We start from the raw sequence: 25,367 nt of genomic DNA, 5'->3' as shown, positions 1-25,367 counted from the left end.
AACCAAAGGGGGCGAACACACGTTTAATCCAAAAGTCTGCGCGTAACTAAACATGAAGAACGATTTTCACAACGTTCACATATGTTGTTTTTCTCGTAGAGATGATTTTCTCTAGTTCTCCCCACAAAATATATATAGGTATGTATTCCTATACGAATAAAAAGGAGGATAAATGAAAGGAAATTTCAAACAAATAGTATGGATGCTGTAAAATTGTACAACAATAACGTACCGCTAAATTTTCTGTGGAGACTTACTCAGCTGTCGCACGCGCGTCTCTCTCTCTCGCCCTCAAAAGAAATAAACTCCACCACTTTTGCACTGTCTCTCCAAATCACACTCTCATGCCATGTCATTTGTGGATGCTAAATTGTTTGTTGATTTATTCAATTCTTCTTGATAACAAAACAACAATTTATTGCAAAACTTTTTGTTTTTTATTAATAATTTATTTAATTATTGTTTTTTTTAATTAAATTCCATTATTGTTTTATAATTTCCTTACAATTGTGCTTTAGCAGCCAGAGACGCTACTTGTTGGCGGTTATTTAACTGTCAATTGGAATAATAGGGAGCAATAGATTGAAAATGGCAGTCACATTAATGCTTCAAAGTAGAGTAATGTAGGTCGACTGGCTGCAGTCTTTAATAAAGCTGTGTGGCAAATAAAGGAAAGACCTGTCATATATTCATTTAAAACGTAATTAATTGAAAATTTCTATATTTTAAGGTAAAAATAAAATGAAAGTATCTAATTGTAAAGAAAAACGAATGTTTTATAAACAAATGATAACGAAAATGTATTTTATTTAGATAAATACACTATAAAAAAATATAATTTAAAAAATAAACATTTTAAATAACAAAAAAAAATTAAAAAGATAAAAAATATTTTATTGCCTAAAAATAATTTTTGAAACAATAAAAAAGTTATCGATAACTTGTTAAAAGAAAATAATTGTTAACGATAACTTATCGGCTGAAAATGTGATTATCAATTGGTCTGTTCCCGTACTGCAAGAATCTACTATTTTTACTACGATAACACTTTTTTCCTTTATGATATCGAAGAAAATAGTAAAATCGAGTAGATTCTTGCAATACGGGAACAGGCCAAATATCTTTTCTATGGGGAAAAATGATTATGGGCAAACATTTTCAACAAAGAAAATGTTTTCTTGGCAATATTTGTATAAAGAAAAATTGTTATCGATAAAATTTCCGTAAAATTAATTTTGTTATCAATAACTTTTTTTAAGATAATTTTTTTCGCTATAGCATTTCTACAAACAAAAGTTGTTGTAGATGATTTTTTTAATGGAAAACCTTGTCGACAACAACTTTCCTCAATTAAAAACATAATATAATAACAAAAACATTTTTATTATATTTATCGATAATTACTATTCATTATTATCATATTTAATTATTTGTATATAGTATTATAATAGCTTGCATATATTAAAAATATTTTTATTATTACATTTATTTTTTTATTACAATAGGTGGGAATTTATTCTATTGAAATTATTTTTCATTATTATATTTAATAATTATTTTATTTTATTACAAGTGGTTAAAAATCTTTTTTTATATGTATATTTTATTTTTAATTTATTCAATACATGGAAAATGTTTTTTTTTATCTATTTAATAATTTTCATTTTTTTATATTTATTAAAATACATTTTTTATTTTCTTTTTATTTTATTAAAAATATAAAATAATAAAAAAATAATTTTATTATATTTAATAATATTTTAATTGTATTGCAATATTTATTATTTTATTTTTTTATTATTATTAATTATTATTTAATTAATTTGTAATATTTTAATATTTTCTATACATTAATATTAACGTCAAACGGCAAAGACCTGCGCCGTTGGGCTCACAGCCAGACAAGCTGACGCCGACACTTTATAGCAACACATTTTAACACAAACCGCCGCCGACAAATTGGCTTAGCACCGGTCGTTATGTATGGCAGAAAAAGCACAGTAATTTGTTTTTCTATAACAAGAGGTGGTTATTTATTAAAAAATAAATTAATTAATTAACGATATATTAAAATAGGCGGGAAATTATTATTTTTTTTTTAATTATTTTATTAGTTGTTTCTTCATATATGTCAACATCGCCGTCAATTATTTACACAAGTCGCCATTGGCGCCGACAAATTTTGCCCGGCGCAGGCTGTTATATACAGAGAACAATGTCAATGCATGATAGCGGACGGCGTTACGCAGTAAACATAGAGTTAATGGAGAAGAAACGACAAGTCCAGACGATTTAACGAAATAAAATTAATAAATTTAACATAAAAAAGCACAAGTTATTGCAAGCAAATAAAAACGAAAAAGAAAACGAACGGATAATAAACGAAATTAACAAGAAAAACATAAATAAAACACATCAAAAGTAATGTAAATGAAAAAGAAAAGAAAAAAAATCCAATCAATTTTGTTGGTTGCTGTCATACACAGCCAGCCAGCCTATTAGTACTCTCTCTTTCTCACTGAGTGTGAATTGCCTGGCTGTCAGGCTGAGTGAGTGTGTGTGTTCGTGTGAAGGTGTCAAAAGAATTGTGTGTTGTGTGGAAGAAAAAAAAACATAAAAACAAATTTAAATTGTTTAAACAAATAAGGAAAAGAAAATTTATTAATTATATTAATATAATATTGGTAGAGAATAAATTTCCAAACAAACAAGTGTTGTGGTGATTTCCAGCAATAAAAGTCTTCTGGAGAGCGAGAAAAATCGCAATGAAAAAAAAAACTACCCCACCCCGCTCCATCAAGACAAGAAAAATGCAAACCAATTCATGACAATCCAATCATCCAATCTATTGAAATTGAAGTTCATACACAATTTATCGCATAGAAATACAATTCTCGTATTTCTCGTTAGATATTCGTTGCTGTTGTTGTGTTTTCTTTCTTTTGTTATTATCATCTGAAATATTGTAAAATTATTAAGAAAATTTGTGCATTAAAAAAGGAGAGAGAAAAAAAAACGGGACAATAGGAGACCAAGTTGACAGTTTGTATGCTATAACCTCCTTATTTTGTGTTGATTGTGATGATGAGAGTGCAAGTGGAGTGTTGTGGAGAGGGTTTTTTTTTTGATTTTTGCCGACCCCATTATTTGGGGTTAAGCATTAAATTTCAATTTAAAAGTTATTGCAAAAATTCAAAACACTTTTGTGATCAAAAAATTGCAAAACCATTCCATCCATCCATCTCTCCATCCACTGCGTTGCTTTTGTGTTAAAGTAATTTGTGTCTCGTTCATGCTTCTTCATGACTGTGCGTTGTTGTGTGTATGTTTTGTTTTTCTCTAGAAACCAGGGGGCGACGATAGTGTTGGGGTGGTTGCATATGCACATGTTTGTGCTTGCCTGCCTGCTTTGGCAAGACTGTTGTCTGAATAGCCTGGCTGCATGCATCTATTTGCTTTGAATGGGCATGAATTTATGGCTACGTGCATGCCTGCTTGCTCGCCTGTGTACCGCCGTTGCTGCTTTAATTTCAAGTTGAATACATTTGTTGTTGTTGCTATTCGTTGTTATTATTTATTTTTTTGTTAATGGACATTATTTTTGTTATTGTTGGAAAATGTTTTGTTTCCTTTGATGTTTACATAAAGTGAGAAAGAAGCAGCAACGGCAGCCAGATTTACATCAGCCTCAACATCATCAGCACTCCAATATCTCCCAATATTTATGGCCAATGATTTGGTTTATTGGTGATTAGAGAGAAAAACAAATTTGGAAACATTTTTTGTTTTCAAGCTGAATTTAAGGACCGTTTTCAAGGTTGAGATGAAGTTAGAGGTTTCGTTTTTGGGATGATTGGGTAATATTACTCCTAAAATGTTAGGGAGAAATTGGTCCAAATATTTGTGATAGCCTGTGCATTTTTCCAACAAATTTTCCAAACTATGGGCCTGTTAGTTCACATTCAGGGTTCTTGGAAATTTTTCAAAATTCCCTTTTTTATTTCTAATGGTCCCTGTTGGATTTTTCCCAACCGTATGGGGCTGTAATGTAAATTTACATGGATTTTTGAAAAATCCTGGATTTTCAACATATCTACCATATAGAGGTCCAAACAAAAAGTTTTCAATATTGGGGCTATAAATTGGTATTCTGGGTTCTGGAAGGCAAAAAAAAAAAAATATATATATTTAAAAAAAAATTCAATATCGTATTTTTTAACCAATTTTTAGGGATTTTTGGAAATTGTTATTTATTTATTTTTTTTTTAATTTTTTTATTTTTATCCAACCAAAAAAATCGCTTCATTAAGCAAAAAAATCGCCTTCGATGACAGTTTTTTTTTGGGACTTTTATTTTATTTTTTTTTATTTCGTTGGATTTTTTTTTTAATTTTTTCTATTTTTGTCGAAAATATTATCGATTTTTGTTTTGCTTTCGATGACAGGTTTCAAACAAATTTTTGGAAATTTTTTAATTTTTTTTTTGAATTTTTTTTTTTATTATTCATTTTTTTTTTTTGCCTCCTAACCTCACTTTTATCCGATATTAAATTCATTTGTTTTTATATTACAGATATATATTGCTAATCATTACAACAAATACGAAGAGCGAAGAAGAACGACAACAACAACAACAAACAAAGTCTAAAACATTGGAACATCACACAGAAAATAACAAAAAAAACCACGAACCCAGTAAATGCTGAAAATAAACCAGCCAGCCGCCCCACATTGAACACAAGTCTTCAAGAGGGCAACAACAACAACAAAAACCAATAATAACAACATCGTCAGCGGCAGCAAAGACGTCAGAAGCCAAAGTGGAGAAGCGAGCTCTACACGATTTCTTCTAAGCACACATGGCTTAGTGTCAACAACTTTAATTTACAGCAACAACAACAATAATAGCAAGAAATAACAACAACAAAAATTCGCACAGCATAAACAAAAGAGAAGCTAAGAGAAGATTCGATCCGACACAAAGACAATAACAAAACCCAAGAAGAAGTTCTTTAAGAAGATAAAAACAACAACAACAAGTGTTGAAGACAATAATAACAACAACAACGAGCCCTTCACAAAAGGATTAAACTCTTGCAAGGCCCATAACAACAACAACAACATCAACAAAAAAAAATAGAGAAAAAACGGATTTTTTTGTTTGGGGTCCAAAAGAAGTCGGAAAAAATTTGAATTTTTTTCTACACCTTTCACCCATGTCTCCTCTCCAAATTTACATTTGCTTCTCTTGTGCCTAGTGGGGCATCGGCTTAACACCCCCACCCTGTTTTGATTTTTTTGGAATTTATTTTTTGATGCCCGCTGCCCGTCATTATAACGCCACACAAATGATCGCAATTAGCGAAGAGCTGCATAGCGATAATAATGGCTCAACGACAACAACAACAACAAGTAGTAAGGGCAAAAATAAAACCTTCAATACAAATCCCGCCACCACCACAACAACAACAAATAATACGGCAAATGGGACGACACAACAGCCGCATAAAATAAAACCCCCTAATGGTCATAATCCCATTGAGAACACAACCACAACATCGGCTTCTAACATGGTCAGTACCACCACAACCTCCTCAAACACCGCCATAGATTCCGCCATTGTTGTGACCACCACCAGCAGTGCCAATGATTTGGTGCCCGAAGGTAGCCTCTGGACAGCCCTCTATGACTATGAGGCCCAGGGCGAAGATGAGCTTAGCCTGGAAAGGGGTCAAGTGGTCTTGGTGTTATCCATGGATCCCAATGTATCCGGTGATGAGGGTTGGTGGATTGGTAAAATTGGCGATAAGGTAAGGCATCATCCAAAATAATTCTCTTCCATTAAAACAAAAAATTATTCCCCTTCTCTCCCCCACCAGGTTGGCATCTTCCCCAGTAACTTTGTCACAAATCACGATCCCATGATGATAAATGTGCCTTCGGCCATTGGTGATATCCAGCCGCATGAAATTGAATATGAGGAGTTGTACGTCGAAGAGGTAATTGGTGTGGGCGGTTTCTGCAAGGTCCATCGTGGCTATTATCGCAATGAGGAAGTGGCCATAAAGGCCGCACGACAAACGGCCGACGAAGATATGCAATCGATGCGTGACAGTGTCCTACAGGAGGCGAAACTTTTTTGGGCTCTCAAACATGAAAACATCGTGGCGTTAAGGGGGGTATGCCTCAAACCTCCCAAATTATGTCTAGTCATGGAATATGCCCGTGGTGGTAGTTTAAATCGTGTCCTGGCTGGTAGGAAAATACCACCGGATGTCCTGGTCAATTGGGCCATACAGATAGCCCGCGGCATGAATTATTTACACAACGAGGCGCCCATATCGGTGATACACCGAGATTTGAAAAGTTCCAATGGTAAGTGGGAGAGAATGTCGGATTTTCAATTTGAAAACCAATTAAAAAAAATGTTTTTTCCAGTTTTAATCTTTGAAGCAATCGAAGGCGATAATCTACACAAAAAGACTTTGAAAATTACGGACTTTGGTTTGGCCCGGGAGCTGTACAATACAACGCGTATGTCGGCGGCTGGCACCTATGCCTGGATGCCGCCGGAGGTTATTAGTCGTGGCACTTATTCCAAGTATGTAGAGCTGAAAAAGAATACAATCGATTACAAACACTGCCGAAAAGTTATCGATAACAAAATTTTCAAATTTTCTCTATACAAAATGTATCGATAATTTTTCCCTATACAAAATTTATCGATTATTATTTTTCTCTATAGAAAATTTATCGATAATTTTTCTCTATAGAAAATTTATCAATAATTTTTCTCTTATCGATAACCATTTTTTTGTAGAAAATTTATCGATAATTTTTCTAATATTTTTTTTTCATAAAATAATTATCGAAAATTTTTTCTTTATTTATCGATAATAATTTTTTTCCGTATAGAAAAATTATCGATAATAACTTTTCCTTATAGAGAAATTATCGAAATGTTTCTTTATGGAAAATTTATCGATAATTATTATTAAAATTATCGATTATTTTTTTTTCTTTATAGAAAAATAATCGATTTTTTTATAGAAAAATAATCGATATTTCTTTATAGATAAATTATCGATTTTTTTTTATTATAAAGAATTGCCGATTTTTTTCTGTATAGAAAAATTGTCGATTTTTTTCTTTGTAGAAAAATTACCGATTTTGTTTTTCTTCATAGAAAAATTATCGATTTTTTTCTTGATAACAAAATTATTGATTTTTCTTTACAGAAAAGTGATATATTTTTTATCGACAATTAATTTATATATTTTTTCGTTCTTTTTTTCCAGGTCCTCCGATGTTTGGAGTTATGGTGTCCTACTGTGGGAACTGATTACCGGCGAAACACCCTACAAAGGTTTCGATTCATTGTCGGTGGCCTATGGTGTTGCTGTTAATACCCTAACATTGCCCATACCAAAAACATGTCCCGAAGCCTGGGGTAAACTCATGAAAAGTAAGTCCGAAAAACAAATTAAAAAAAATCGAAATTCAATTTTTTTAATTTTTTTAGGCTGCTGGGAGGGTGATCCACATAATCGCCCCGGGTTTAAGGATATACTCATGAAACTGGAGGACATTGCACGCAGTGGTTTCACCTCAACGCCTCAAGAATCCTTTCACACCATGCAGGATGGTTGGAAAAAGGAAATTGCTGAAGTTCTGCATGAATTGCGTTTGAAAGAAAAAGTAGGTTTGAGATTTTGAAATCGTAATGTTAACGGGTTTCTTTTCTTCTTCTTCTTCTTAATGGTTAATGATATGTTTATCTAGTGTGAACCCCATTTTCTTTGTGTGAAATCAAAATCGAAAAAAAAAATCTGTAGTTTTGAATGTCGATACTCATTATTCATTTATTGTTTTTTTGTGCTTTCCTTTTCTATTTCCTTCTACCTCGTTGCTAACCACAACCATAACCATTTTGTGGTAATTTTTCATTTTCAAAAAATATATATTGGGATAAAATTTAATGTATATAAAATTTGTAATGAAAAATCTTATTCGCTCGCCTCCTCCATATATATACATTTCGTCACATAATTATAGCGCTTTCAAAATATCGAAGAGGTAAGATTGTAAAACATTCTTCATCCTTGTGGCTTTTTGTAAACCTTTGTTGTTTTCCTTTTGTTTTTTTTTTATTAATAAACATTTCAATATAATTTTGTATATTTGAAAAATATTAAATATCAAACCCAAACTTCTCTAACCTATATATTAGCTCTAAATGTTGTTGCCAATTAGTTTTCAATATTTTGTTCTTTCTTTTTTGTGTTGCTTTGCTATCCAAAATCAATCTCCGATCTTCTTTTTTTCAATATCATTTTTTTGTTTGTTTTCCTTCCAGGAATTGCGCAACAAAGAGGAACAACTTCGCCTCATCCAAATGCAACAACACGAACAGGCGAACAATTTGAAAATCTTCGAACAACAATTGCGTGCCCGTGAGCTGGAACTAATGGGACGTGAATTGATAATTTTGCAGACAATACCGAAACCGAATAAACGACGCAACAAAATAAAATTCAAACCGAAAAAAGATCCGGTACAAATATCATTGCCGACCGGATTTCAGCATAAGATAACAACGATCCGGGATCAAAGTTGTGGGGTGCCGACGCCGCCCGGTTCACCGGCAATATCGGGTTTACGAATAGTGGCACGTAAGTACAAGAAAAAATATCTCTCCCTAAAAAAATAGAATTTTAATAGGAAAAATATCGATGAAAATTTATCGACATAATAATGATGAAAATATATCGATAAATTTTTATCGTACATTTTTTCATAAAGAAATATTTGTAATCGTAAATTATTCCATAAAAAAATTTTGTTATCGGAAAAAATTTCCATAAATAAATACTGTTATCGATCTTTTTTCCATAAAGAAATTTTGTTATCGATAATTATTCCGTAAAGGAATACTGTTATTGATAATATTTCCATAAATAAATACTGTTATCGATAATATTTCCACAAAAAATATACTGTTATCAAATTGAAATACTGTTATCGATAATTTTCCTTCAAAAATAATGTTATCGATAATTTTTTCCTTTTTTTCCATTGAAAAAAAGTGTTATCGATCATTTTTCCATTCAAAAAAATTGTTATCGATAATTTTTTCCATTGAAAAAATTGTTATCGATAATTTTTCTATAAAAAAATAATCGAAAATCATGTTTATCTGTAGCAACAATTTCCCTCTATGGAAAAATTATCGATAATAATTTTTTTTGTGTAGATAATAATCGATAATAATTTTTCTCAATAGAAAAATTATAGATAAAAAAATTACCATTGAAAAATTATCGATAATGAATATTTCAATGGATAAATTATGGATAACAGCATTTCTTTATGGACAAACTGTCGATAACAATTTTTGTTTCTATAGAAAATATCGATAGTATTTTTTTGTACAGAAAATATTATAATTTTAGTATAAAACAATATTGTTATCGATAATTTTTCTTAAGAGATTTTTTTTTTAAAAATTATCGATAAATTTTCTGTTTGAGAAAAAAAATGTATCGATAACTTTTCTATAGAAAAAAAATATTATCGATAATTTTTCTATAGAAAAAGATATTATCGATAATTTTTCTATAGAAAAAAAATATTATCGATAATTTTTCTATAGAAAAAATATTAGAAAATATATAGAAAAGTTGTCGATACATTTTTTTTCTCAAACAGAAAATTTATCGATATTTTTTTTAACAAAAATTTTTTTTCTCTTTAGAAAAATTAACGATAAAATTTTCGATAATGATTTTTCTCAATAAAAAATGAGAAAGAATTTTCCCTTACAGAAAAATGATCGATAATTATTTGTCGCTATAGAAAAATTATCGATAATTATTTTTCGCTATAGAAAAATTATCGATAATTATTTTTCGCTATATAAAAATTATCGATAATTATTTTTTATTGTAGAAACATTATCGATAATTATTTTTCGCTATAGAAAAATTATCGATAATAATTTTTCTCAAATTATTAGAAAATTTTGAAAAAGTATTTTCAGAAATTAAAAAAAAAATTATTTCTAAATTTTTGAAAATTTTATTAAAAATGTTGATTTTTTAACTTTTTAAAATAATGAGTTTTTTAAATTTTGAAAATATTTTTTAAAAATTTTCAATTTTTTTTTTAATTTTGAAATTATTTTTTTTTAAAAATGTCAAGTATTTATTTACAATAGCGATTTTTTTACATTTACATTTACAATTTTACATTTTTCACATTTTTCAATTTTTTTTTAAATTTTGAAAAAAAAACTTTTTTAATGTTTTTTTTTGCTTGTTGTTTTAGAGTAAATTTGTATTTGAATTTATTTTTTTTAATTTAAATTTTTTTTAAATTATTTATTTTTAGATTTTCAAAATTTTTATTTATTTATTTTTTATGTTTTTTTTTCTTTTCTTTTATTTTTTATGTTTGTTTCCCCTACCGTCCACTTTCCCCACACGTCCATAAAAATTCCCCCGCCCTGTAGTGAGTCCTGACGGTTTTAAGGGTAAAACCTGGGGCCCGTCCACTGTCCATCAACGTGAACGAACACATTTAAGTACCACACTGCAGGCCACCGAATGGCAGCAGGCCAACGTCAGTAGTCACTCTTCGGCAATAAGTAAGAGTGCACCGAATCTTGATAAGAAAACCCAACGACAGCAAAGGGAAATGATGGCAGCTGCATTGGCGGCTGCCTCTTCCACGCCATCATCACCCACCAGCAATTTAAATGGTTTCCATAGTCCTGTTGTCAGTACAACACCGCAAGGTATTCGACTAGCTGGTAGCCTTGTTGTTGCATCACCAACAACATCCTGTTGTTCTACTTCTTCTCCACTTTCTACTCCTCATCCTCCAACATCATCATCCTCATCAATGTCAGCTACTGGCAACAACATTCATCCGGCTTTTATGACATTAATCTGTAATAACAACAACAACAGCAGTCATAATATTCATCTGCATTCTAATAACCATAACAACAACAGCCACACATTAGCAACAAAAACAACTCATTTAAATAATATTCAAAATACTAAATTCCTTGGTAGTTGTTCCACAAATTCCTCACACTCCAGTTCGAGTACCCTAACTTCGGGTCTGAGTGGTGGTAAAAAATCGAAGAAACATGTTCTAACCAAATCACATGACCGAGGTCTAGACTCCTTGCAGATGGGCCCCTCGGGTGCTGCCACCAAACCACCCATCCCCCTTAGCTTTCCATTACCCCTCAACGATTTCGATGCGGATAAGGAAACACCCACACCCACTGTGGTGGGTTGCTTTAAATTTCGCCGCAATCCCCCGCCTCCACCTTTGCAGGATAAAAGTCCCACCATATACGATTTAAAAAAACATTTAAAAAATGATATACCAAAACAGTCCGCCAGTTTGGGTAATAGTCCGGCAATAGGTCGGAAGAAATTATCCCTTGACAGTAGACTTTCCCCGCTGGCCAGGAGACATCAGCTGTCATATATTTCGCCAGATATTTCACCGCTAATCGGTGAGAATCCCTTACTCAAATCATGTTCCCAGCAGGGCTCCTCCTCGCTGCTGCTCAATTCCAATGGCCCCGATAACCCCACCTATGATAGGTTATTCTATCGTTCGGTGCAAAAATCCCTGGATGAGATATTTTCCAATCAGCAGCAGCAATTGCGCCACCCCCACAATTCTTCATCTGCCAGCCAGGCAGGAGTTGGTGGTGAACTGAGTTCGGCCAATAGTAGCTTCCATAGTGCCAGTTTTTGGCATAAACCTCCCCAAGCCAACAGTTCCAAGTCCAGTGTTAATTTAACCATGTATTCCTCAACCTCTCAACTGGCTGACGATTTTTCCCACGACGACGACGATGAAGATGGAGAGGAGGATGAGGGTGGTGACTCGGAATCGCCCTATTATAGATTTCAAAGAAACGGTTCTGGGTCCCAGTTTCCCAGGCATTGTTTTTTCCGTAAACCCCCCTCGGATGGCCAAGAGAGGGCAATGGTGGCAGCATATCACTCCACCGAGGATCGTTTCAATTCCCTGAATTCCCTTGAAACATCATCCCACGATAATTCCATAAATTCCCATCCGACTTCGCGGAAATCCTCCATGGTTACATTTCATTTGAATCACAGCAATTCCAATTCCAATAGTTCCCAACACAATTCCTCACAATTGAGTTTCTTTGATGAGGCCGGCGACAGTGGTGGTGGTGGAGGAGGAGGAATTTCCTATGCCAGCACCGATACCAATTCCTCCTCCACCACCCTTCCGCCGCCGCCGCATATCAACTCCGATCAATTCTCCACACTCTTTACAAATGATAATTCAATATTTGCCACGCGTAAACTGCAGGATGTTCAACCCGATCCGGAGGTAATCAAAATGAAAGAACAACTGCTGCGAGAACAGGCTAAACAGCAACAACAACAGGCCCTCAAGCAGGCCAAAGAGAAGATGAAAAAATCCAAAGGGAAACAGCAGCAGCAGACTTCATCCTCCTCCCCCTATATTAACTCTTTGGAAAGTGATGGTGGTGGCCAACAGCATTCCTCCAGTTCGGCCAAATTCAAATCGCTTATGAATTTCCTAAAATTCGGCTCTTTAACGCATTCCAAAAAGAAATATAAAAAATCCAAAAGTTCATATAAATTATTTGAAAATTCTCAAGATATCAATACAAGGGATTCGATGAGGAGATATCCCATACCGCAACGGACCAAGTCATGTGATCAATTGGAAATGGTATAGGTTGGCAAAATGAAACCAAAATTTTTCAAAGGGGAAAAATCGGCTTTTCCCCAAGTTAGAATGCAGAGCAGAAGTAATAAGGTTTGAAAAAATTTCAAAATTTTTTTGGAATTTATTTAAAAAGAAAATTCAATTAACTTTTTGGAATTTTATTTTAAGGTTATGATAAGGCGATTTGTTCAAAGCAATTTCCAAACAAGGCAAAATTTCCATGAAAACTTCATACTAGAGAATTGATGCCAATGGAAGAAATGTTCTACAGACAAATTCACCATAGGTCCACAAAGAAACGAAAACTGTAAAATTCAAATTAGAACCTTCAAATACCCCTTACAAATTGAGTACGCGGAAAATGAAACGATTTTTAAGGTTATTGTTATAGTACTTTACAAAAGTGACAAAATCTTGCAGAATACGCTACCCTAGGATGTTGGTGCCAATGGAAATATTTTTCTTCACAAAATTTCACTATAGGCCCACAAACAAAACAAAACTGTAGAAGTAAATTTGGAACCTTAAAATACCCTTAACAAATTTTGAGTATAGAGGACTTACAAACGATTTTTAAGGTTAACTTCATAGTATTTTACAAATATAACAAAATCTTCAAGAAAACTACACTCTAGGAAGTGGGTGCCAATGAAAATATTTTTCTTCAGAAAATTTCACTATAGGTCCACAAACAAATGAAGATTGTAAAATTGAAATTAGAACCTCTAAATACCGTAAATAAATTGTGTACATAGAGGATTAACGATTGTTATAGTTAATTTTCTAGTATTTAACAAATATGACAAAATTTCCAAGAAAACTACACCCTAGAAAGTTGGTGCCAATGGAAATATTTTTCTTCGCAAAATTTCACTATGGGTCCTCGAACAAAAGAAGGCTGTAAATTTACTATTGGAACCTAAAAATACCGTTAACAAATTGTAATGAAATTTTTTGAGGTTAATTTCATGGCACTTTTCAATTTTAGCCGAATCTTCCGCAAAACTTCATTTTAGAGATTTGATGTCAATGGAAAACATATTCTATACTAAATTTCACTATAGGTCCTCAAACAAAAGAAATTTGTAATTGTAATATTTGTGCCCAAAAATACCGTTAACAAGGTAAGGTTAATTTCATGGCACTTTTCAATGTTACCAAAATCTTCCGCAAAACTTCGTTTTAGGGTATTGGTGTCAATGGAAAACATATTCTATACAAAATTTAACTATAGGTTCCCAAACAAAAGAAATTTATAAATGTAACTTTTGATCATAAAAATGCCGTTAAAAATTGTGCTTGTAGAGGAGAGGCATTTTTGAGGTTAATTTCATGGCACTTTTCAATTTTGCCAAAATCTTCCCCAAAACCCCAATTTAGGATGTTTATGTCAATGGATGAAATATTCTACAGAAAATTTCACTATAGGTTCCCAAACAAAAGAAATTTGTAAATGTAACTGTTGATCATAAAAATGCCGTTAACAAATTGTGTTTGTAGAGGAGAGGCATTTTTTAAGGTTAATTTCATGGCACTTTTCAATTTTGTCAAAATCTTCCCCAAAGCTTCATTTTAGAGATTTGCTGTCAATGGAAAAAATATTCTATACCGAATTTCATTATGGGTCCCTGAACAAAAGAAATTTGTAAATGTAACTGTTGATCATAAAAATGTCGTTAACAAATTCTGTTTGTAGAGGAGAGGCATTTTTCAAGGTTAATTTCATGGCACTTTTCAATTTTGTCAAAATTTCCAACAAAATGTCATTTTAGAGATTTGGTGTCAATGGAATACAGATTCTACAGTAAATTTCACTATAGGTTCCCAAACAAAAGAAATTTGTAAATTGAATTTTTGTGCATAAAACTGCCATTAACAAATTGTGTTTTTAGAGGAATGCATTTTTGAGGTTAATTTCATGGCACTTTTCAATTTGCCAAAATATTCCCCAAAACCCTAATTTAGGAGGTTTATGTCAATGGATGAAATATTCTACAGAATATTTCATAATTAATATTTGTTCCAAAAAAAAAAAATCTATTTAAAAATTTTAGTTCTTAAAATAAATTCCAAAAAAATTTTTAATTTTTTTTTTGTGTAAATTCCAAAATTAAATAATTTTTTGGTAGATTAAAAAAATTTAAAAATTTTTAAAAAAATTTTTAATTTTTTTTTTCAAGAAATTTTTTTTTTTTTTTTTGAAAAATTAAAAAAAAATCTTAAACAAAAATAATTTTAAATTTACATGTACTACATAATTTATGTAGCAAGTGTAACCATATAATCCTTTAGGTATAATGGTCGTCGTCTAGTTTTTTTTTAAAGCCATAGTTTCCTTTTTTATACTTATATATTAAAAAAATATATATGTTATGTACCTACCTTTACATATTAAGACATTGCAACAATAAGCCGTTATTTAAGCCATTTTTTTACAAAACTTTTTCTATAACAAAAAACCACACAACTAGGGAACGAACCCCCCAACACAACAACGTGCCTTTTTTGAATTTAAAAATAAAAAATTCAAAATCATTTAAAAGTGCATTTAGTTTTTTTTTTAATTAAAAATGTTTGTTTTAATTTTTTTGTTTAATTTATGTAATGTATGTATGTATTTTTTCTAAATTTTTTTTTCTTTAAATTAAAATTTGTTAATTATTTTTTTTATATACATTTTATTTATTATCATTACAAAAAAACTGTATTATTATTATTTTTTGAAATCTCCAACCAACCCATGGCAATTATGAATTTTTAAATTCACAAAATAAATTTAATTATTTTTTTAATTTGTTTTTTCTTAAAAAAAATACTGTGATTAAAAAAACTGTTTTAATTTTATTTGTGTATTATTTTTTTTTAAATATTTGAAATTATTTTTTGTATTTAAAACTCCCCAAAACAGAAATTTGAAAATTATCATTTTGTAAAACTTCGAGTGCTTTTTTTTTCGATAATTTAATTTGTAGTTATGTAATTTTTATATTTTTATAATGTATGCTAATTATTTTTAATTTTAAGTTTTAATTTATTAAGTAAAAAATACAATATTTATAGATGTAACCGAAAAAGAAAAACAAAATTCCATAAAACAAAAACACAACGAAATCGAAAAAACTACGAAATTAATTTGTTATAAAAAAAATCTATAAAAAAAATTACACAAAAACCTACTAAAAAAAACAAACAAAAATAAAAAAACATAAAAAATAACAAAAAACTCAAAATGGTTTTATTTTTTTTTTAACAAATAATAAAAACACAAAAACAAACTTGGTAAAGGCCAAAAGAAACACAACAACAAAAAATATTTAAAAAAATAAATTTAAAATTTATATATTCAAATATTCCCCCCTCCATAGGTTACAATTCCAAAGACGATTGGTGTTCACCAATACACACCTTACCCGGCGGTGGTCCAAATCTTCCCATTATGTCTCCAAATCCTTACTTGCTAAGTCGTTTCACTTCCAACATACCCATGCCAACGTTATATGCCGGTGATGCCATACGTAAACCCAAATTATCGGTAATCGAGGTGTTACTCTACAATATGGCAGCATTATTGGCCGGAGTGGCGGCAGGTTATGATGTACGCATGTCAAATGTATCACCATTTCATCCAACGTTATTGAGTGATGTACCCGCACTAAAAGCGGCACCCATTGAAATGGAACTACCCAAAGTTACCAACACAGACGATAGGCGTTTTGCTGCCAATACCTACCACGGTACAGGAAATCGTCAAAGGTAAGTTATAATAATTAAATATTAAAATTTAAAATAAACATTTATTTTTTTCTAATTTAAGGTAAAAGCAATTTCATTTCACCACCAAATCTATCTCAAAATATTATTTTACCCACATGATGTCAATGGAAAAATTATTCTTCAGAAAATTTCACCATAGGTCATCGAACAAAAGAATTCTGTAGAAATAAGTTTAAATTATAAAAAGTACCATTAAAAATATATATATGTAGAGAACAAATATTTTAGAGGTTAATTTTCAATTCAGGAAAATACTTCCCCATAGCCTAAATTTAGAGGTTTAGTGTCAAGGGGAAAAACACTCTGCAGAAAATTTCACTATAGGTCCCCGAATAAATCATATCTGTAAATTCAATATTTGTTCCTAAAAATACCGTAAACATAAAATACATGATGAATATAGGCATTTCTGTAGTTAATTTCATAGTAATTTTCGATTCAGTCAAAATCTTCCCCATAACCTCACTTTAGAGGTTTAGTGTCAACGGGAAAAATATTCTTCAGAAAATTTCACTATAGGTCCCCGAACAAATCAAATCTATAAATTCAATATTTATTCCTAAAAATACCGTTAACAAATTGTATATAATAAAGAGAAGTATTTCTGTAGTCAATTTCATAGTAATTTTCGATTCAGTCAAAATCTTCCCCATAACCTCACTTTAGAGTTTTAGTGTCAACGGGAAAAATATTCTTCAGAAAATTTCACTATAGGTCCCCGAACAAATCAAATCTTTAAATTCAATATTTGTTCTTAAAAATGTCGTTAACAAATTGTATATATAGAACAAAGAAATTATTGAGGTTAATTTCATGGTATTTTTCAATTTTGACAAAATCTCCCACAAAAACTCATTTTAGACACTGGATGCCAATGGAAAAAATATTCTTCGGAAAATTTCACTATGGGTCCTCGAACAATAGAATCCATTAGAAATAAATGTTAGTCATGAAAAATACCGTTAGAAATTTGTATATATATAACAGAGAAATGTTTGAGGTTAATTTCACAAAATCTCCCACAACAACCCATTTTAGACAATTGCTGTCAATGGAAAAAATATTCTTGGGAAAATTTCACTATGGGTCCCCGTACAATAGAAGTCCTTAGAAATAAGTTTTCTTCATAAAAAATACCGTTATAATAATTATAATATTTCTAACGAAAACAAATTTAATTAATTATATTCCTTTTTTATTTTTCTTCTTTAGAACCGCAATTAGCTCTTTAACCTATGAACCTGCGGATATACCTGGATCTCCCCGACGAGCCATTGCTGCCGATTCCCCCTTGGCGCAGCATAAACAAAAACAAGGCTATAATATAACCGATTCCCCCACGCCTTATCAAAAATATCAACCCAGTTTGGGATTGGCCACGGCAACACCTCCACCTCTGCACCCAGCGCAACATCATCAACACCCTTTACACCATGGCAAAAGTGTGACCCAACCACCAACACCACAACATTATGCCGCCGGCGGACAACAGCAACAACACCAAATACGCAAAATGCCCTCAACCATATCGACAACAACCACAAGTGGTTTGGGTTCCAACTTCACCAACAATACCACCTCGGGTATATTGTCTTCTTCGTTGGGTAGCAGTCATACCCAACCGCCGACACCTTCGCCGCGTCGTAAAGTGAGTACCTCTTCGTTTACGGAAAATTTGGAATATTCCCAGCAAGAGGATAATTTACCGGTCGGCAAGGCATTTCGAGATTTTCGTTTGGGCGGCCAGGTGGGTATGCCAGGCATGCCGGTTGTGGGTGGCCCCGCGGGAGCCAATGTTGTCACGGCCGCCAATCAGTCGATGTTTACACACAAGGATTTCCTGAGAAATGGTCCAAGTTTTTCCAATGATGGTGGGGCCTATGGGGCTGGGGCCCATCGAGCCGGTTATTTGGGTGAGTATGACATGGAAAATAAAAAAAATTGTGGAGGTTATTAAATTTGTTTTCGTTTTTCCTTGTCTTGCCTAGGTTCCAATTATTTCCCCTATCGCCCGGAACATCAGCTAACCTATGAACGTGATTGTAAATCCTATCCCGACTATTCGTATGACTATAATCATCGTTTGCCCAACTATTATGATTACAATTATGAACCGCAGCCGCCACCACCGCCAGCTCCGCAGCAGCATCATGCCTCTCCGCCGGTGGTACGGACCCCTCCACCCCGTGTACCTCAAATGGGTGTAAGTGCCGCCGGGCATCGGCGTACCCCCTCAACAATTTCGAATAATTCCAATTACAATCAGGGCTATAGCATAGACTATGAGGAGCCTGTTTTCGATTATAACAATATGGCGCTGCCCTATGCGGAATATGGACCCTATCGCGATCCGGCAATGCCGCCCACAGGCTCGGTGCCGCCTCCAACAAAACAAGAGCTGTATAAAAATTCACCCAAACCTGCAAATCGCCATTATATGGGACAAACGCCACGAAGTGATTTGGCCTCACTGAATCGGATGCGGGATTATGAGAATCTACCCTATAATAGTAGTAGTCCTCTGCATAAACCGTTATATCAATATCGTGATAGTGGTGGCGGTGGTGGAGCCAGCTCCTCGTTGCACCACACGCCACAGCGTGTCATTTACAGCAGATCCCGATCGACGCCCATGTCACCCATAAACATGAAAACCTCACCACCCTCACCGGCGCCTAGTGCAGCGGCCCAAGCCAAAACGAGCATGCATCATCACGAATCGGCACCACGTCTCATACCCGAACGGCCCGATAGTCTGCCCTTCGATGGCAGCAGTTTGGCATTTGTCAGCTCGGCCCAGGGTGCGGGTGGTGGCGGTACAAAATTACGTTCCTCATTGAAAAAGTACAATAATTACAAGACACCCAATGGTGCACCTCTGAATGGTGGTGGATCAAGCAATAATGCGGGGGGTGGTGGTGGTGGTACAGCTGGTAGTACGCCCACAAATCCCACACCGCCCGATTCGCTAACCAGTGACGACAGTTCATATTTAAGTGCCAAAGAGGGATCAATATCCTCACATAGTCGGGTACGATTTAGTCCGGATGCCTATGCGGATGCTAGTCCAGGTGCCACAAGTAATAAAACCATGGCTCTCTACACCCGAAGATTGTCGCGACGTAATACCGCTGATATTTCGGGTTCATCGACATCGCCCTCGTCCTAGCAGGGATTTGTAAATCTGCGAGTGCAAATGGCACGTAGTCCGGGTGCCCGGGCCAGTACATGGTCATTAAATAATTATGGTCAGCCGGGATTGATTTCACCCTCAGCGGTGGGGGGTGGTGGTGGTCAGCAGCAATTACCCTATCGTTGGTATTCGGGAGCAAGACGGTCACGTTCAGCTCAATATGAGTATCAAATGTGAGCGGGTCTTAGCAACAACAACAACAGCTATCAGGTTTCATAGGGAATCATCATAAACTTTACTATATATCTCTCTCAGCAACATAAAGAGAGAGTGAGAGAGAGACACAGATTTCATTGAGTGAAATATTTTTTTGGTTACAATCGAATTGTAACTCGAATAGAAAAATAGAAAAACAAAAATCAAGTATTACAAAAAAACTGAAACTGATAAAATCGTTCTTAATATTTATGAAAAAATTTAAATTCAAAATAATTACAATATTTTTTTAAATATAAAAACAATAATATATAAGAAAAATAAGCACAAAAATCATTTTGTGGGTTAAAAGAAGAAGAAAAAATTTTGTATGCAAAACCCAAAATTTGTTATGAAATATTGAAAAGGAAACTTAAAATATGTGCTAAAAATGTTCAAGAAGTAATAGCAATAGAAAGACCTAAAAAAACATTCTCAATATGACCTAACCTAAAATATGACTTTGAATTTTTTATATACCAAAATAGATACCCACATTAAAATGATAAATATTATATATACATTTTTTTTTATGATTTTATTTGTTAAAATCGCCTCTTTGGGAAATTAACCTAAAATTTGACTTTTATTTTTTTATATGAAATTTTAAATATTAGATATTATATATAGTTCGGTGACCCATAATGAAATTTTATGTAGAATATTTTCGCCATTGGCATCACTCACCTAAAATGGGGTACTATGGGTCAAAATCGCCTCTTTGGGAAATTAACCTAAAATTTGACTTTTAATTTTTTATATCGAAATAGATACCCACATTAAAATGATAAATATTATAGATAAAGATTTATATTGTTCGGTGACCCATAATGAAATTTTATGTAGAATATTTTCGCCATTAACACCGCTCACCTAAAATGAGGTACTATGGGTCAAAATCGCCTTTTTGGGAAATTAACCTAAAATTGAATTTTCGTTTTTTGATACCGAAATAAATACCCACATTAAAATGTTAAATATTATAGATACAGATATGTATTTTTCGGTGACCCATAGTAAAATTTTATGTAGAGAATTTCCGTCATCGACATGACCCGTTTAATATGGGGTACTATGGGTCAAAATCGCCTATTTGGGAAATTAACCTAAAATTGGCTTTTCATTTTTTTATATCGAAATAGATACCCACATTAAAATGCTAAATATTATAGATACAGATTTAATATATGAAATTTTATGTTATTTTCGCCATTAACACCGCTCACCTAAAATTTTGGAAAATGTCTTTGGGAAATTGTAAACATTTTCATTTTTTTCCTCAAAATATTATATATTCGATACAGTTTTCTTTTGTTCTGTGACCCATAGTGAAATTTTATGGAAAATATTTCCCTCATTGATGTCATTCCCCTAAAATTTTATATAATCGCTCAAAATGGCCTCTTTCGGGTAAATGTATGAAATTAATTTAAAATTTTGGATTTGCCTATTTTAACTTCAATATTTTAAGTGTAAATATTCGTTCTACGGTGTTATTTTGTTCCGTGACCCATAGTGAAATTTTATGGAGAATATTTCCACCATTGATGTCATTCTCCTAAAATGTTATATAATGACTCAAAATGACCTCTTTCGGGTAAATGTATGAAATTATCCTCAAATTTTTGATTTGCCTATTTTAACTTCAATATTTTAAGCGGAAATATTACTTCTACAGTTTTCTTTTGTTCGGTGACCCATAATGAAATTTTATGCAGAATAATTTCGCCATTGGCATAATCCGCCTAAAATGTTATATAATGGCTCAAAATGGCCTCTTTCTTGTAAATGTATGAAATTAACCTCAAATTTGTGATTTACCTACGTTAATCTCAATATTTTAAGTGTAAATATTGCTACGGTGTTATTTTGTTACAGTTTTTATGGAAAATATTTCTTTTGTTTCCCCTAAAATGTGGAATTAGGGGTCAAAATAATACCTTTCTAAAATCCCCCATTTTTGTTCTTTTTATATGACATCAAATTAATATAATATAATTTCTATCGTAAATATTATATCTATAGGTTCCACTTGGTCCATGACCCATAGTGAAATTTTATCCCGAATATACATTATAGCCCTTAAATTAAGTATTGTGCGGGAAATTTGAATATTGTGAACATAACCTCTACAAATAATGGGGGGCCTTTTGTCTTTGTTTTTCTTTTGCTATTACTTCAATAACCCACACAGACAGACAGACAAACATCATTTACCATTGTATTCAAAATCGAAATAAAAATGGTATTTGGAAAGAAATTTTCAAAAAATAATAAAAAGAAAAAACATTAACACGAAATTAAGACAATGGTCATTGCTTTATTGTAATTACATATTTCATCATGTTATACATATATTAACTATAATAATTAATTAAGGTTATATAAAAAATAAATTAATAATTAAGATCATAATATTTTTTCATACACCTGAAACTCAATTTAACAGCTTTATTAAGAGTCCGTTTTTTGTTTTAAAATAAAAAAAATATAAATAAGTTATTTGTACTTAATTTTTTTTTAATGATATAATTTTTTTTAATTTTTGTATAAACTATATTTACATATTATTTTTTTATTACTACAAGGTGTCATCATTCTCCCCTCTTCACGCCAAATTAGTCATCAATGTTTTTATTTTGTTTATCTGTAAATACAAAATAAAAATCTATTATTTGTAATACTCATCTTCATATATATATATATATATAAAAGAAAAAATAAATTATATAAAAATAAAACAAACCATAAATATAAACAAATATAATTTAAATATATCTAATGAACAATTTCAAATGTTTTATAAAATTTCTAAACAAAAAAAAAAAAATATAGCATACATGTAAAAATGCCTTACAACAAATAAATAAAAACAACAACAACTCATTGTAAAATAATTTTTTCAAAAAAAAATCATCTAAGTAAAACACACAAACCCAATAATCCTAAATTTAAAAAAAAAATAATTAATTATTTTTTTTTATATAAATTAAATGTATAAACAAACAAAATATATATATTATGTATTGAAAAAAATAATGTCATTAAAATAATAATAAAAAACTATGTTTTAATTTTATATTTTGTTTAAAGAAAAAAAAAAACAAAAGAAAGAGTACCAAAAAAATTTTTCCAAAAGTACATTTTGAATTTTTCGATTTACCAACAGATCTGTACATTTTTTCAATATGATGTCTTGAGCTATTTTGTCCGCAACACCATGAGGAATATTTTTGTAGAACATTTCGAACCTCTAGAACCCCATTCCAGGGGTCTTGTTAGGCCCTTTAAAAAAATTCAGTGAATATTCCAACCTAAAATGCCATAAATAAATGCCGATTCAAAATCCATTGGTTTCCTTCAGATCCATGCATTTTGGGTATGCGACCTCTATGGCAATATTATTCACAACACTATGTGGAATAATTTTCTAGAAGATTTTGAACCTCTAGCGCCTCATTAAAGAGCTCATTTGGGCCCTCCAAAAACACTAAGTGTGAATTTCTCAACCTGAAAAGCCATAAATAAATGGAAATTTGAAAGCCATAGGTTTTCTTCAGATCCATGCATTTTGGCTATGTGACCCCTATGGCAATATTATTCAAAACACTATGAGGAATATTTTTGTAGTAGATTTCGACGCTCTAGCGCCTCATTATAATGGACTTTTGTGTCCCCAAATATTGCATATTTTCATAAATTAATCAAAATGACTGAAGGAATAAATGTAGATTCGAATTCCATAGGCTTTCTTCAGATCCATGCATTTTAGGTCGGCGACCTCTATGGCAATATTTTTCACAACACTATGAGGAATAATTTTGTAGAACCTTTCGACCCTCCAGCGCCTCATTAAAGGGGTCTTTTGAGCCCTTCAAAAACATTAGGTGTGAATTTCTCAACCTGAAAAAGCCATAAATAAATGGAAATTGGAAACCCATAGGTTTCCTTCCGATCCATGCATTTTGGGTATGCGACCTCTATGGCAATATTATTCACAACACTACGGGGAATAATTTTGTAGAACATTTCGGCCCTCCAGCGCCTCGTTATAATGGACTTTTTGGTCCCCGAAAATTGTAAATATCCATAAATTACCAAAATGACTGCGGAAATAAATCCCGATACGAAATCCATAGGTTTCCTTCAGATCCATGCATTTTCGGTGTGCGGCCTCTATGCCAATATTATTCACAACACTACGGGGAATAATTTTGTAGAACATTTCGACCCTCTAGCCCCTCGTTATAATGGACTTTTGGGTCCCCAAAAATTTTAAATGTTCATAAACTAACCAAAATCAAATAACTATGAAAATCTCAGGGCAGATTTCATTTTTGGGTCTGGATAGCAATAAGTGAAATATTCTAAAGAAAATTTCACTATGGGCCCCGGAAGAAATGAAATCGATTGCAATAACTTGTATCGATAAAAATAACGCTGGCAATTCGATAAATAAATAATTTACATTTTTCTCGATGTTTTGGCGCCATTTTTGAAATTATGCCAATTTGCCGCACAATACTTTATTTTAGGGTCTTTACATCAATGAGAGAAATATTTTTCAGCAAATTTCACTATGGGTCACCGAATAAATGAAATCGATATATCTAATCAGTATCGGAAAAATAACGCTTCCAATTTCAAATTGCCTTTTTCTGGTGCATTTTTTTGCCGCCATTTTCCAGAAAATGCCAATTTGCCACAAAACATCTGATTTTAGGGTATTGACATCAATGAGGAAAATATTCTTCATCAAATTTCACTATGGGTCTGGGAACAAATGATCGATCGATACCTTTAGCGAATATCAAAAAATCATACTTCGAATTTATACATTAAAAATATATCAACTTGTATAGCTCCATTCGAATTTCGAGCAATTTGACCCTCTATACATGCCTGTAGGCATTTGGCATTAAGGGGAAAAATGTTCTTCATATAATTTCACTATAGGCCTGGGAACAAATGATCGGTCGATACCATTAGCGAATATCAAAAAAATCGCTCTTCGAATTTTGTACTTTAAAAATATACCAACTTGTATAGTTCCATTTGAATTTCGAACGATTTGACCCTATATACTTGCCTGTAGGCATTTGGTATTAAGGGGAAAAATGTTCCTCATCAAATTCCACTATGGGTCTGGGAACAAATGATCGATCGATACCTTTAGCGAATATCAAAAAAATCGCACTTCGAATTTATATATTAAAAATATACCAACTTGTATAGCTCCATTCGAATTTCGGGCAATTTGACCCTCCATATTTGCCTGTAGGCATTTGGTATTAAGGGGGAAAATGTTCCTCATAAAATTTCACTATAGGCCTGGGAACAAATCGAATCGGTAGCTATAATATTTATAATTTAAAAATTGGCTTTAAAATTGGGTTATTTTTTATGTGCCAGTTTTTTATTTTCTTTTTAAACTATTTGTTAATTT

General features: G+C 32.1%; 1 protein-coding gene across 1 annotated transcript; it reads left to right on the top strand.

The window, feature by feature from the left end:
• Positions 1–5,258: 5,258 nt before the first annotated feature.
• Positions 5,259–19,702, top strand: LOC133328541 (uncharacterized; the record flags this gene model as incomplete). The annotated part of the gene is made up of 12 exons (XM_061537104.1): positions 5,259–5,810; positions 5,880–6,375; positions 6,439–6,601; positions 7,299–7,465; positions 7,523–7,698; positions 8,056–8,076; positions 8,357–8,672; positions 10,511–10,988; positions 11,079–12,574; positions 16,125–16,512; positions 17,746–18,446; positions 18,522–19,702. Coding segments are annotated over 12 exons (6,135 nt in total), but the record flags the coding sequence as incomplete, so codon positions are not given.
• Between the last annotated feature and the right edge of the window lie 5,665 nt (positions 19,703–25,367).

Source organism: Musca vetustissima, unplaced genomic scaffold (assembly GCF_032173495.1).
Source record: "Musca vetustissima isolate MV318-11 ecotype Yass unplaced genomic scaffold, APGP_CSIRO_Mvet_v1 utg3263, whole genome shotgun sequence".
In the NCBI taxonomy this organism is placed as follows: domain Eukaryota; kingdom Metazoa; phylum Arthropoda; class Insecta; order Diptera; family Muscidae; genus Musca; species Musca vetustissima.
This window is presented reverse-complemented; position numbering and strand designations above follow the sequence as displayed.